Genomic DNA, 16,102 nt, shown 5'->3' with positions numbered 1-16,102 from the left:
TTTTTGTAGCGATTGTATATTCTATTATGATGCCTGCATTAAAACCCTAACTGGTTTTGGTGTAATTCACCAAAAATCACTATGAAAAACTAAACATTTACCAGTGCAAATAGATTGAAGTGATACAAAAATAAAAATTGTATCTAACAGTATTCTTATTCTCACAAACTGAATATGCTGTTCCCATTAATTCATTTTAGCTTCAAATGTTTTGTTGTGTGGAGGGGTGGTTTTACATTCCCTCTTGTATTAATGAACTGAAAATCAGTTTCCTTAAAACAGTATATAATCTGGTATTTATTCCGAGGCAATGCCTGTATTTGCTATCTGAGGGTCTGACCAAGGAATGCAGAAACTAACAGTGTTTACTCAATTAGCCCAGCTTCCAGAAAATGATTGTTCTTGTTTTGTGACTTGCTCATGTAAGTACATTGACCAAGAGTCATATTTAGTAAGATTTTATTCTGCTGTTTTTATGATGGCTGTATGAGACATGTAAAGCCAACTGTGTCTAAGGTCACTAACACATATGCATACTTGGGTGTAATTTTTTTTATAACACCATTGGTCACTCTGTTAAACCATTGCTGTAAATCACTGTGTGTGGATGGAGTTCCAGTGAAGTCCTGACAAAACAGCCTTGAAAAATCTCCAGGAGAGTTCAATAGCACCCCAGATGAGAAGAGCCAGGATGAACCAAAAACTGGGACTGTCCCCAGAAAGCAGGAACGTCTGGTCACCCTTGCTCTGTGTAACATGCAATACTCATTCTGCAGTATACATAGTAAAACATGCATTGCAAATTTCTAGTATACATGAAATATGATTAATACTTATCAAAACATTAAACAATTATACAATGTACTCAACCTTAGATTTTTTTTTTATGAACACTATTTTGAGCATTTGTGGTCCTATCTGATAGCTTGCTAAACTGTGCCAATGCAGTGTGACAAAAAACAACTTTTTTTAAGCCCAGCTTAGACCAGCCTAGTTAACAACAAAAAAGTGCTCAAAACCCCTCTAAAACCAGCCTAGCCTTTTTTTAAGACTATTTTAACATTTATATCGTAAAATTATTTATATTAAACTACTTGCATCTTAATTCCTTTACCATTAAATCTGACACTCGCACTGGAATGTTCTGGATCTGTGAACGGAAGCCTACCTTCTTTTATTTGATTGGTAATTATGGACTGCTGAGGAAGACCACCTCAAACATCACTTAAAACTTTGTCATCCTAACGAAAGCAGCACGTTAAGTGTCAAAAGTATGATAATATGTCTATGGTGGTATCAGCCCTGTCTTTAGTGATGTCCACCTTCAGACTGCCTCTATAAGATTGATCATTAAGAACATTTAACAAAGGCAGATCTGCATTTCCCTCAGATTTCTTCATTAGTTCCCTATTATTTGTAAGAGAATCATTGCAAGTACTCCGGAAACAAACTGATCAAAGACAAATTAAGGAACATAGCCACAACACATCAGATAATTTGCATTTATTTGAATCACTGCCTTATACAATATGGAGAACAGCTCTAGACCTCCTGGAATATTCATGGAACTCTCTCAGTTGTTGGAGGGTCTGGAAAGACAAAGCAAAACATGATCAGACCAGAGAAAACACACCTGCTGCTCGACTTAGACTCTAAAGGCCCTGATATACTTCAAGCCAACTCGAGAGTTTGAAAGAGTTCGCCAAAGCAAACTTCGCTCCGACTGGTAAACCCCTTCAAACTACCATTGGTCAATGGCGATTACATACTAGGTAGGTTTTTCTCTGAATCTCTGACTTGGAAATCTCTTCAAAAGAAGATATCTTGAAGAATGTCAGTAACCAGACAATTGACAGTAGCCACTGACTTCAATAGTAGGGAAAAATAATAATACTATGGACGTCAACTGGTTATCAACATTCTTCAAAATGATACTTTTGTGTTCAACAGGAGAAAGAAACTCATACAGGTTCGGAACAACATGAGGGTGAGTAAATGATGACAATTAATCCCTATCCCTTTAAACGAAGAGTTTCTAGAGGACTCACTTGGCCCATTCCACATTGAGAATGAGATGATCGTATCCAAAGCCCGACACGCCAGCGATGGCTCTGGCTGCGTCCTCACGGCGGTGGAAGCTGATGAAGGCAAAGCCCTGGAGTGATGGGGAAACAAGTCATATGAATTTCTCCAGAAGAATAACTCGCATGGTGCTTCATTACAGTGAAACAGTCATTTTAGAAAAACAAGTATGAGCAAATCGGTTTATTTTTAGCTGAACCATTAAGCTCATGTTCCTGTTTTTGTTCATGAGTAAATGAATCAACTCGGATCTTTCACATCTCTCACCTTAGACTGGCCTGTGTTCTTGTCCTTGGCCAGATAGATCCTAGAGATGGAGCCGAAAGGCCTGAAAAGCTCCTGCAGATCCGTCTCCCTGGTGTCCTCGGAAAGGTTGGTCACGCGGATTGTAGCGTTATCATCCGCTGCGGAGAGAATACCAACACATTAGCATTAGCCTTCACGACTGAGAACGTCAGTGTTGGAGATGTGAATCTCAAACACGCACCTCTGCGGTTAGGCTGCATGGACTCCCCTCTGCGAGTACCACCGTCCCGCAGGCTGGGGGGAACATACTTCCCAGTCTTGCTTTGGACTGGTTGGGCAGGCTCGGGCTCTAGATATCAAAACAAAATTATTTATATATATTATATATAAAAAAATGTTTAAAAAAAAGAATAATCAACGCCAAAAATATGCTTAACATACCTGTACCCGCTGCCTTCTCCTTTTCTCCCGTGGACAGGCCCAACTGCTCGGCCAGTTCCTTCTGCATTGGGCCGAGTGTGTCCTTGTACGGACAGCGAGTGGTCCAGTGATCCCCCTTACAGATACGGCAGGACACGATCTTCTGACCTTTCAGCTTGTTCATTGGGTCCTCGTCTTGGTCTTGAGCGTTCAAGTCCTGAAAAACACCGAGGAGAATCACTTCAAGTTGGCATCGGTACAACAGGGAAGTGAAACGCGTCAAAGGACTGAAATATATCAGCTTGCATCACATCAGAACTGACTTACAAAACACTTTTAAGCTTCTAAGTATGGATCAGTGCAAAAACTGGGAGTTCATCACCATCCTACCTCTTTACTGGAGATGAAGGTCATGAAGACGTCATCACTCACTGTAGTGGTGGCAACATTCGGACCTGGTTGGTCAAATTCAGAGTTGCCAAATTTCTTCCAGTTCTGTTGGGAAAAGACAATCAATCTCTCAAAAAATGTTTAATGGAGACATAAATAGGCCTGTCGCGATTATGGATTAATCGTCTAATTGTGCAGTTTAAATTTCAATGACATTTTGCCAAAGAATATATCAAATTAACTGTTGTAAAGTACACAAAACAAACTCCATGTCTCATATAAATATTAATTTCATGGCATTTAAGTAAAACATATGAACCCAGTTTATCATTTTAAAAGCTAAAAATATACGACAATTAATCATCAGCACAATAATTCATGATCATGACAGGCCTAGATATGAATATATTAAAGACAAATGAAGACATACCTTCCTCCTGGCAACTGCTTTGGAGGCCTTCCGCGTCTCAATTTTAAACGTCCTGATAATCTGACCAGAGGAGCAACGAATAAATATGAAACCTGATTTTTCTGAAACCCTTTCAAAAGTACTATATACTATAAAGAATATAAAACTCTACTGACCTTAACCTTCTGGCCATCTTCATCTATCTTGTATTCTGTGGCAGTCTTGATGTTACCTTTGACGGTCTCTTTTGGCGAAGGAAGCGAACCTGTTGAGAAATATTCGATGTAAACTGATCCCTTATAGATGCGTTACTATGGTTAGTTCACATGGACGGTCAAGCAGAACATTATGCACATATGTCATCTAATACTAATACTATTTGTTTTTTTAATTCTAATTCTTGTAGAAGTTTTATGACCTTAAATTAATTGACTGCATGGAATATTAGTATGTTTAGTGTTGTCACATATCCAAGTGAACAGTAATTTTAAGATTATTTTAATAGTGGGAAAAAAATTTACCTTCTTTGCATATCTATTCTTTTCTCAATTTGCCTATTGTCACTACTGACAAGTAAATAGTATATTATAGTGCATTGAACAGTACTGTTTAACATGGCAAAGAAGTACAGTACAATATATATTATAGCTGGGTGTAGTACAGCATTATATATATATATATATAGTATAGTAGCCACAGTACAAAGCACCAGCTGACTTCTTCAGTCAGGCATCCTGCTCACTTCCTGTACTTTTCACAATAATCAGAGTGTTTATATATCTGTAAAGCATGTTCTCATATGGCTTTATGTAATGAGTGTATTTTAATGAAAGAGTGTGTGTTAAACACGTGTGTGTGATGATATTTAAGCGCAGGCTGCGCTGCGGCCTCGTACCTTCATCTCCCTCCTCCTCTACCTGATCAGCCCAGCTCGGCTTTGAGCTGTCGAAAAACACAAGTCATTAGATGCCTATTAAACAGCAGTAAGAGTCAGTAAAAACGATATGAAAAACTTACTCGTCGAATTCGATCGACGGCATCTTTACGGGTAGCGTTGAGCCTCGAGAGGAAGCGTTTCCCGCGACAGTCAGCGGTGGTCGAGAGCACGAGCTGCGCTACAGCGACCCCTGTGCGCGCGGAGGGCGACTACAGGCGTGAGGGGGAGGTGAAGAAGAGCGATTGAAGAGAACAGAAAGTGTGCTAAAATTAGCTGTTTCCCCCCTCCTCTCTACGTAAAAGATGAGATAAACGAGGTATCCTAATTATATTTCATCTATCTAGGGACATAAGAAAATGCCATTACAAAAATGATAACTAACCTCAAAAATGAGGTTTAAAGGTTCGTTAGTTAAAATGACCTAGTTACATTAGTTAGCATGTCCTAACAATGAAAAACACTTTTCATTGTGCATTTATTAATCTTTGTTAATGTTAATTTCAACATTTAGGCTACTAATACTTTAATAAAATGTTGTTAACATTAGTTAATGCACCGTGAACTAACATTAACAAACACTGAACAGCTTTATTTTTTATTAACTAACATTAACAAAGATTAACAAATACAGTAACACATGTATTCCTCATGGTTAGTTCATGTTAGTTAACACATTAACTAATGTTATAATGAACCTTATTGTAAAGTGTTACCTTTTCCTATGAAATGCAAAACATTATTTTAAGGTCAGCCTATATGCCTCAGAGCTTCAAATGTCTTGCTGAACAGCAGAAGGGAATATTTTCTCTTAAAGCTGCTTTAAATCAATATGTATTGGGAAATTGGCTATATCAAACTTGACTTAACCCTGCAAAAGCCTGACAATATGAAATAATAGTCAGAAAAATGTAATTATTTGAAATGAAACAGTTTATTGATCCGATAGACAAACTATAAAATAAAAAAAGGTTTGCGTATGTTATTTTGTTGAGCATCATATTTCATCCGTTAGCATACAAATACTAATCTTACTAAAATGCTAATATTTAAATGCCTATTTTTATGATCAAAGCTTTGTAGCTTTGACAAACATGCAATGCAATATGGTTGAGCGATGAACAAATACTTGTTCCTCAATTCCTCAGTTCCTTCATTCCATTAAGTGTTCATCTTGAAATATTACTGACAATATAAAAGTTATTCCTATGTTTACATTAAAAAAAATCATTAAAATCATTGTATCACAATCTGAAGGGGGACGTTTTTAGATTTATACTAAAACTAGGCTTTTAGACGACAGAAGTCATGCAGTAGATTATGTGCAACAGGTTTTTCAGCAAAGTTAAATTTGCATATTAAATATGATACAGCAGGCTTTTAATGTTCCCTTGAGTTATACATTAAACAATATTAGTTGTGAAGTCCAATGAAAGTAATATTGTAAATGGCAATGTACTGGAATATTATTGAAGCTCAATATACCCCAAATCTACAATTTTTAAAAAGAAGTGCTTTTCTGGGTAATTTAGAGCTAATATTTATATATATATGTATTTAATCCAAAATGTTGCTGATTTGTGTGTGTATATATATATATATATATATATATATATATATATATATATATATATATATATATATATATATATATATATAATATTGATATATATATATATATATATATACACACACAAATCACCAACATTTTGGATTAAATACATTTGCTTTAGCACAATTTTTGCTTCATCTGATCCCCATCTGTTATGCACTCAATTCCGTCTTCTCTTAAATATCTTTAATTGGTATTTTTTTGCAGCTTCAAACACATATCAAGCATTTGAATTGTAGTCATAAATGTTCTTATTTGCATACAAATACAAATTTCTGAATAAAAAATAACACAAGGAAAATGTTTCTCATTTGTCTATGTGGTTTGGGGTTTCAGACATTCAAAAACAGAGTACAAGCTTTAGCAGAAAATCGTCATTCAGGATGTCACTGTGTGAGGTTTTGGCAAAAGATATACTGAATGTATGAAGGTTAGTCATCCGAGCTCCTTCCACAGCAAGCTGTCCGTATGCTGTCAAACACAGCCATGTACAAAAGTGGATGTATGCACATGTTCAGGGTGGTCAGGCCCTTTGACACTTGATATGAATTATACACCCAGGCCAAGTGTTTGTGAGGTTTCACCGACTTCAGATGCTCGTGGTAAGTCTGCAGAGCGTGATAGGGCACAAATGACGTGGCGTAAAGGATGCAGACCAGAGCGACCAACAGAGCTACTTTCCTCTTTTCAAGAGTGGTTATGTTTTTATTTTTCAGAATGGTCCAAATCACACCTAAATAAGACCCAAAGGTAACTACCATAGGAATCATGCAGCCTACAACCATAAGAAATATCTTGTACTTAAAGTGGGTTATGTGCATGCTTTCATCGCGGCATGAGACACAAAGAGTCTGGTTGTTTTTCAATTGGGTTCCAGCAAATTTGAAGACTGGCGATGAAGCGATGATCACGATGGCCCACGTAAGCACGCTTGCGATCTTTGCATGTTTAGAGCGCACGTAGCTCCGGGTGAAGAATGGGTGAACTATGGCGACATATCTGTTGACGCTGATGCACATGATGAAGAAAATGCTGACGTAGAGGTTGCAGTTGAAGAGGAAGCGTTCGATTTTGCATGCAGCATCTCCAAAGGTCCAGTTCTTATTTTTGGCATAGTAAACGATGAGAAAAGGCAAGGTCAGGATGTAAAGAATGTCACAGATGACCAGGTTACAGGAGAACACTACTCCAGTGTGCCAGTTCCGCCTCTCTTTGGTCACCAGGAGCCACAGGGCAAAAACATTCCCCACCAGAGCCACACACATCTCAATGCCATACATGGGGGGGAGGAGGAGGACTTGAAAGTTATATTTGTCTGAAGTGTTGCTCATTGTCTCTGGTATTCTCTGACCCCTAAAAAATACAAACAGAGTTGGTAGTGTCACCTAATAAATCATTATTTTTTTTACAACGGAAATTAATAAATCAAAAACTTACTTAAAGGAACACGCAGACCTTTTGGAACTTTAGCTTATTCACCGTATCCCCCAGAGTTAGATAAGTCCATACATACCCTTCTCATCTCCGTGCGTGCCGTAACTCTGTCTGACGCACCCACCGCTAGCCTAGCTTAGCACAAAGACTGGAGGTAAACAGCTCCAGCTAGCATACTGCTTCGCAGAAGTAGCAGTGCTTCACCTTCTGAGAATATAGTTCCCAGTATATATACGGTTAGATGGCGGCTGTGTCTCATGTGACCTTGTTATTTGTCCACGCTGTGACTATACAAATCGAAACACGTAAATAGGAAAATGTTGGCGTTATTTTGTCACTTATTGGGAGCAGTGTGCTAGATGGAGCCGTTTACCTCCAGTCTTTGTGCTAAGCTAGGCTAGCGGAGGTTCCTTTAAAGGCACACTATGTAATTTTTCACCACTAGAGGTCGTTTATTCAAAAATAAAGGCGTAGCTTGATGACGCCTTGATTTCGCGGAATCATTGTTGTCTTCACCTCTACAGCCGGTGGAAAATACAATGGCACTCGGGCAGAAATCATATTCATGGATGACCGGTTGTAAGAGCCATTATGCTCTATTTATAATTTGTTGTAGTTCCACTGTTGGACACTGGGTGGAGTGTGGGTTTAGTGGGTATATAGGCAAAGAGTATAGAAGTAACAAGAGGCGAAACTCCGTTGCAGTTTTGACAACAGCCACTAGGTGGCGCTTCGGTAGCGCGGCTGCCATTTTGGACTGAACCAACGGCTTTACCACAACTACATAATGCATTAACATTATGTCTGGAAATAATTGGAAACAAAGAAAAAAAAACAGTGTTCTGCCATCAACTGCAACAACTAGTGTAGGCTACAACCAATCAACTAGCATTTCATAGATTCCCCAAAGATCCAGAGAGGTAAAGTAAAAGGTTTTATTAACTTTAAAGTGAGCTAACGTAAACGATAACAGGTGCTGTAACGTTAATGTAAGCTATCCCATAACCGCAGTAACAGTTTGCTAATGTTATTTGGTCGAAATTGTCAAGACTCGAAATGGGCTTTTTAAATCGCATAACTTACTTTCAGAGATATATGAACACCTAACCTGGCAAATGATCGCTTTATTAATTCATTGTTATCACTAAATTAACCCTTTAACTGTCACCTTTTTTTTTTCGCATAAACATGAAAATCACTATCCTTAAATGGTTGTAACGTTAATTCAAGAATGCTTTGGAATTTAGACCTATGGTTGGTCTTGTTTTAATTTGTCAGATTATTGTTGAAGTGAAATAAATTATGAAAGTGAAACAGAAAAAAGTTATATAAGTTTGAGTTTATTAAAATGTACAAATTTAAAAAATATAATTATTTATATTTTATATAAAATATATAGCCTATATTACAAAATATATTTTACTTTAGAACTGCAAGAAAATGAAAGCAAAAAATCTGAACAAGTTGTGTTCCATATTTTAGGTTGATATGTTGATATCTCGCTTCCTCGCCCTTTCTGCCGTGTGGACACGGTTTGGAGCTGCGCGCTCTTGCTCGCTCGCTCTAGATTACGGGAGATTATAGCTAATTTGCGGGCATCAGGGAGCCGCTAAATATGCGGGAGACTCCCGGATCTTCCGGGAGACATGGGATGTCTGCTCTAGAGATATTAAAAACTAGAAACTACTTTTTAGTTCATTTAACCGCTTTTGAATTTGAGCCGGTATCGTTCAATCCTATGACAGCTGTGTTGCGTTCAGTCCAAGATGGCGGCGCTGCAGCTCTGCGCATGGGGGAGTTTGTTGCAATGGAACGTTCTATTGAGTTTCGCCTCTTGTTACTTCTATACTCTTTGATATAGGTAGCCAGAGAGCAAGTGAAGTCAGGTGTAACTAATGAGGGAGGCAAACCATTTTTGACCGTGTCAGGATCGTATGTGGAAATGGTAACTTGTGGATTATAGCCTAATGTGTTTTGGCATCGGAGCTGTGACAAATAAAGGGATAGGCTAAATGCAGTACTGGACTGGAAGCATTGTTTGGATCTCACGCGTCAGAAATGATCCTACAACACCTCTAAGGGACAAAAAGGCCATTGTCGTTACACCGGTACATTTATTAACGTTACAAAAGCCGCTGGAGCAAAACGAGGCCGCTGGAGCATTTGCTAATGAGAGACAAGCATGACACACAAAAACGAGATTTAAACAAAATACTAACTGCTGAGCTATATTGGCCTAACAATGATTCGTTTTCTGTCAATGAATGTACAGTCAGGAGGACCATAAATATTGGGACATCGACACAATTCTAATCTTTTTGGCTCTATACAGCACCACAATGGATTTTAAATGAAACGAACAAGATGTGCTTAACTGCAGACTTTCAGCTTTAATCCAAATCAGGTGAACAGTGTAGGAATTACAACATTTTGTTTCTCCCACTTTTTAAGGGACCAAAAGTAATGGGACAATTGGCTGCCCAGCTGTTCCATGGCCAGGTGTGTGTTATGTAAAGCCGCTTGTCCACCAGCGTCGAGATTTCTGACGCGACGCCAAAGCCCATTCATTTCCTATGGAACTACGTCAGGCAGCAAAAACGCCCCCGCAAAGCATGATGGGTCGCGTCGCGTCGATTTGGTCAACAGCAGCGCGTCAAAAAAGTATCTCGGTGGATACTTTATGCAAATGAGAGCGTCAAAACGCGGGGCAGCAGCCAATGGAAACTCGGCGGCGAGACTTTGTGTATGGCCGTTGCTATGGTTTCATATTTATTCCAGCCCACAAACCCCGCACCCAAGCAGCGAAAACGTCACAGGCGTCGCGTCGGAACAAAAATTTATCGGACGCTGGTGGACAAGCGGCTTAAGGGTTAATGCCCGACGAGGTGCCCAGGGTATTAATGGACGACTGCGCGTCGGACGGTCGCCTCCGCCGAAGTCCATTAATACCTGACAATGGACACCTCGAAGGGCATTAACCCGCTTATACCACGGTCACTTACGAAAGAAAGAAATATTTAATCAATTAACCCCTTAACGCCTGAATTTATAAAGCTGTATAAAAAAAAAAAATTCTGTGTGTTTTTGACTTTAAGTAGATGGTAATGTTGAGATTATCAATTTCACTTTTGCACAACAAATAAATAGAAATTTTGGTATGTTGCAAATTTGCGACAACAGGCATTTAGGGTAATTTTGGTATGTTGCAAATTTGCGACAGTGGGCATTTAGGGTATTTTTTTACAAAATGGAAAAATTAATAAAACACATTTTCCCATCTCAGGAATGTAGATTTTATTCATGGCACAAAGTTGTTAGAACTTGTAAACTTTATACTTATAAACTTTGACAAATTAATGAATCTTGACAACAGCAAGAAACAAAACACTCTCCTACTCCCTAACATTGACAGTAGTTTTTATACATTCCATGTTACACTCTGTTTAACTCTTTCCTTGTTTCTCCAGTGCATACATTATATATTCTTATAGTGTTATATCCTAACATGCTATTTTTTGTGAAAAAAAAAAAAAAAAAAAATTTTTTGTCTGAAACCATCTAAATACAGCATTATTATAATATGTAGCCATTAGCCCAATCCAGCCGTTATGGACCAATGTCGCAAATTTGCTACAAACAGAAATCTACAAAGTACGTAAAAGATATTCGTCACATGAAGTCTATATGAATAACATAGCTATAGAAGCAATCAATAAGCTGGTACATATTTTTATCTTAGCACAACTTAACTCATTTTGGGAAATTTCTCCACATTTGCGCACTTGATATGCGGATTTTGCAAAACAAAATATTAGCTTCGGTGAACCGGATGTAGTTCCTATGGAAGCTTGTTTCCGCCACTGAATAAAACATTTTAAAAGATAATTGCGACTTTTTATCTCACAATTGCGAGTTTACATCTCGCAATTCTGACTTTATTTCTCAGAATTGCGAGATATAAAGTCAGAATTGCGTGTTTTAAAGTCGCAATTGCGTGTTATAAAGTCAGAATTCTGAGATATAAAGTCAGAATTGCGTGTTATAAAGTCAGAATTCTGACTTTTTTTCTCGCAATTGCGACTTTATATCACGCAATTCTGACTTTATATCTCAGCATTCTGACTTTATATCTCAGAATTCTGACTTTATATCACGCAATTGGGAGATATAAAGTCAGAATTGCATGATATAAAGTCGCAATTGCGTGTTATAAAGTCAGAATTCTGAGATATAAAGTCAGAATTGCGTGTTATAAAGTCAGAATTCTGACTTTTTTTCTCGCAATTGCGACTTTATATCACGCAATTCTGACTTTATATCTCAGAATTCTGACTTTATATCTCAGAATTCTGACTTTATATCACGCAATTGGGAGATATAAAGTCAGAATTGCATGATATAAAGTCGCAATTGCGTGTTATAAAGTCAGAATTGTGAGATATAAACTATTCTGAGGTAAAAAAAAAAAAAGTCCGTCTTTTTTCCCCCCCTTAGAATTGGACTTTATATCTCACAATTCTGAGAAAATATGTCAGAATTGCGAGATATAAACTCGCAATTATGTGTTATAAAGTCAGAATTGCGTGATATAAAGTCAGAATTCTGAGATATAAAGTCAGAATTGCGTGATATAAAGTCGCAATTGCGAGAAAAAAAGTCAGAATTCTGACTTTATAAGACGCAATTGCGACTTTATATCTCGCAATTCTGACTTTATATCTCAGAATTCTGACTTTATATCACGCAATTCTGACTTTATATCTCAGAATTCTGACTTTATTTCACGCAATTCTGACTTTATATCTCGCAATTCTGAGAAATAAAGTCAGAATTGCGAGATGTAAACTCGCAATTGTGAGATAAAAAGTCGCAATTATCTTTTTTTTTTTTTTTTTTTTGTGGCGGAAACAAGCTTCCATAAGTTCCCACTCCGACCGCTCCTACGATAAACCATTGCGTGCAAAATGTTCCTAGGTATGTATCGAATGTGCACAAACAGGCATTGGGGGAAAACACACGCTATCTCGCCTGCAGTCTGAATGGAAGGGGTTTGTTGCAAATTCGCGACAATGGGCGTTAAGGGGTTAATAATACTTTAATGTGTTTTAGAGTAAAAATCGTGAGGGTTTTTATTTAAGTCGAGCGCACTATTTAATATCTCCCGTATACAGGCGTTGCCAAGCAACGTGGCCACAAGCGACCCGACCGCAGCAGTTGATCAGTGAGTTTGAGCAGAGACAATTTATATGAGACATGACACTTCCTCAATCCTCAATACAACTATATTAGTCCCCTCCGAATCCGTACATGAAATCACAGACGTAGGTGGATAAGAATTGTAACTCAAACGTCGTTTGGAAAACTAGTCCCGTCCGAATAGGGCTTATATAAGGAAAACCCGTAACGGCAAAGATGGCGGTTGTATGCACATGTCCCGCCCATAGATATCATCTCACGTTCATGCCAAACTGTCAGCTAGTCTGTTTTGATCGTCTTTACCGCCAACAGAGGTGAATTATGCTAGTAAACAGTGTGATAAGTGCGTGCCGTCAGATTTATATTCCAAGTTCACATTTTTATAGCCTAGTTTAGATCGTGTTTAGATTAGTCCTAAATGTTTGAGCGAGTTTTGTGATGATGAGAGATACTGAGAGAGAGGTGATAGTCGGTGGTGCAGAGGTGTGTGTGGCTTACAGTAAGGGTTTGTTGTTCGTTGTGTTGATAAGTACTAATCTATACAAATTATCTGTGACCTGTACTTTTTTCTACTACAATGCAAGTAAAAAGATAATTGTAAGTTTGCCTTTTGAAATAATATGGTTGATTTACTAACATTATATTTCATTTATTTAAACACCAACTTATGCCTGAGGGGCACTGCCATTTTATTTGCACCTACACACCATTGGAGATGGGTTTTACAGCCTGTATAAAACTTCAACTTGCCACCAGAGAGGAGGCAGAGGCCTGGTTGGAGGACTTTCAACAGTCCTCAAGAGTGACCTTGAGAGTGGACAAAACCTATCCTATTACCGAGGATACGGTTCGGCGAAACAGCTTCCGAGTAAGATGTACAATAGGCATGTTTTTTCTTTTTGTAATTGTTTAAATAGTCAGAGCTTCAATGAAGCATTTCTATGTTCAAAGGTTGACATGAAATGCCAGCACAATACAAGGCAGACGGGCTCCTCAAAAACACACACACACACTGTCCTGCTGTGCTCTACCTTGTGCTGAAAAAGCACAGGCATAGCCAGAACAGGAAGTCCAGGTAGGCTATTACACGTAACAGAACAATAATTTAGAGATTAACATTACATACTGTTTAATCCAGGTTGCATGCTCATGTCCCGCCCCTCCCGCTGGAAAGCCAATCATCTGCTTTTAACAGTCTGCAGCTGACCACTAAGGAGCGAATGTACGTTAGTGGTGACGTGTAATAACTGCCAAATTCAACCTGTGCTTTCGCGCTGTGGCTGGGCTGAGCCAAAGACGGACGCGCTTAGTGCTTGTCATCTCTATCACAACTGTTCAGTGTTTTAACCACATAATGTTTATTTTAGGTTTCAGACATTTAAATACATATAATTGTTTAAGTGCTTGGCACAACACCGGCATTCTGGATAGAGACGTAAATGAAGTTTGGTGTCGTGAACGTGAACCCTTGCGCATGCGTAGTAAAGGTATAACCTGTGGGGGAAAAGGCATTTTAACCCTTATTTTGGGGCAAAGTCATCAAACTTTTTCAGCGATTTTTATCATATTTTACTGCTGTTTCTATACATGCAGTTTTTATGTCCACGTGACCAGTGAAAGTGCAGTTCTGACTCTCTGCCCATTCATTTAGATTGGAGCCTGGTCTTGTTAGTCCGAAATAGCTCTCCGGAGGCGTTGCCAAGATGGCGGCCGAGTGGCACGACTTGCCTGAAAGGACTTTGGTTTGAGCCAGCGCAATCATTTAGAACTGTCATCAGGCAAATTGACGGGACGCCTTTGGTGTCCATTATCACTTTTTAACGGACAACCTGCAGCCAATCAGAATCGAGTATTCACCCAGACCATGGTATAAAATCGAGTATTCACCCAGACCATGGTATAATCCCTCATCATCCCATTTACAAGGAGCAGATAAAAGGTCCAGAGTTCATTTCAAGTGTGCTATTTGCATTTGGAATCTGTTGCTGTCAATTCTCAATATGAGATCCAAAGAGCTGTCACTATCAGAGAAGCAAGCCATCATTAGGCTGAAAAAAACAAAACAAGCCCATCAGAGAGACAGCAAAAACATTAGGTGTGGCCAAATCAACTGTTTGGAACATTCTTAAAAAGAAAGAACGCACCGGTGAGCTCAGCAACACCAAAAGACCCGGAAGACCACGGAAATCAACTGTGGTGGATGACCGAAGAATTCTTTCCCTGGTGAAGAAAACCCCCTTCACAACAGTTGGCCAGATCAAGAACACTCTCCAGGAGGTAGGTGTATGTGTGTCAAAGGCAACAATCAAGAGAAGACTTCACCAGAGTGAATACAGAGGGTTCACCACAAGATGTAAACCATTGGTGAGCCTCAAAAACAGGAAGGCCAGATTAGAGTTTGCCAAACAACATCTAAAAAAGCCTTCACAGTTCTGGAACAACATCCTATGGACAGATGAGACAAAGATCATCTTGTACCAGAGAGTGATGGGAAGAGAAGAGTATGGAGAAGGAAAGGAACTGCTAATGATCCAAAACATACCACCTCATCAGTGAGGCGTGGTGGTAGTAGTGTCATGGCGTGGGTATGTGGCTGCCAGTGGAACTGGTTCTCTTGTATTTATTGATGATGTGACTGCTGACAAAAGCAGCAGGATGAATTCTGAAGTGTTTCGGGCAATATTATCTGCTCATATTCAGCCAGATGCTTCCGAACTCATTGGACGGCGCTTCACAGTGCAGATGGACAATGACCTGAAGCATACTGCGAAAGCAACCAAAGAGTTTTTTAAGGGGAAGAAGTGGAATGTTATGCAATGGCCAAGTCAATCACCTGACCTAAATCCGACTGAGCATGCATTTCACTTGCTGAAGACAAAACTGAAGGGAAAATGCCCCAAGAACAAGCAGGAACTGAAGACAGTTGCAGTAGGGGCCTGGCAGAGCATCAACAGGGATGAAACCCAGCGTCTGGTGATGTCTATGCGTTCCAGACTTCAGGCTGTAATTGACTGCAAAGGATTTGCAACCAAGAATTAAAAAGTGAAAGTTTGATTTATGATTGTTAATCTGTCCCATTACTTTTGGTCCCTTAAAAAGTGGGAGGCACATATACAAACTGTTGTAATTCCTACACCGTTCACCTGATTTGGATGTAAATACCCTCAAATTAAAGCTGAAAGTCTGCAGTTAAAGCACATCTTGTTTGTTTCATTGGTTCAGAGGTGTATAGAGCCAAAAATATTACAATTGTGTCGATGTCCCAATATTTATGGACCTGACTGTATCCAAACAGCTGCTTACCTGTCTAATAAAACATAATATATTAAAGCGCCTTTGGTGTTTCTACAAAATAAATCGAGGGTAACGCGGGTATGAT

The 16,102-nt window shown here is 38.8% G+C and overlaps 2 protein-coding genes across 3 annotated transcripts in view; both read right to left on the bottom strand.

Annotated features, from left to right (window-relative positions):
* Positions 1 to 1,488: 1,488 nt before the first annotated feature.
* On the bottom strand, positions 1,489 to 4,775 carry eif3g (eukaryotic translation initiation factor 3, subunit G; the record flags this gene model as incomplete). 2 transcript variants are annotated; one of them, XM_081388100.1, is made up of 10 exons in its annotated part: positions 4,565 to 4,775; positions 4,443 to 4,489; positions 3,724 to 3,812; positions 3,569 to 3,628; positions 3,139 to 3,243; positions 2,770 to 2,965; positions 2,570 to 2,677; positions 2,350 to 2,486; positions 2,049 to 2,155; positions 1,489 to 1,589 (listed from the first exon to the last, which is right to left on the bottom strand). In XM_081388100.1, exons 1-10 carry the CDS (start codon positions 4,585 to 4,587, stop codon positions 1,574 to 1,576), a joined length of 888 nt encoding a protein of 295 aa, XP_081244226.1. In that variant the 5' UTR covers positions 4,588 to 4,775. The 2 variants fall into 2 exon arrangements, with proteins under 2 accessions (XP_081244226.1, XP_081244227.1); XM_081388101.1 differs by lacking the exon at positions 1,489 to 1,589 and having other exon boundaries at positions 2,045 to 2,155; positions 4,565 to 4,678.
* A 1,490-nt stretch (positions 4,776 to 6,265) lies between these two features.
* The window catches only part of p2ry11 (purinergic receptor P2Y11), an 11,653-nt gene continuing 1,816 nt past the window's right edge, over positions 6,266 to 16,102 (bottom strand). The window contains exon 2 of the mRNA XM_081388087.1: positions 6,266 to 7,446. Coding sequence (XP_081244213.1) covers positions 6,525 to 7,424 — 900 coding nt within the window. The 5' untranslated portion in view covers positions 7,425 to 7,446 and the 3' untranslated portion in view covers positions 6,266 to 6,524. The remainder of the gene's footprint in view (positions 7,447 to 16,102) is intronic.

The sequence above is a fragment of the Scardinius erythrophthalmus genome (genome assembly GCF_964197995.2).
Source record: "Scardinius erythrophthalmus genome assembly, chromosome: 1".
Classification (NCBI taxonomy): domain Eukaryota; kingdom Metazoa; phylum Chordata; class Actinopteri; order Cypriniformes; family Leuciscidae; genus Scardinius; species Scardinius erythrophthalmus.
This window is presented reverse-complemented; position numbering and strand designations above follow the sequence as displayed.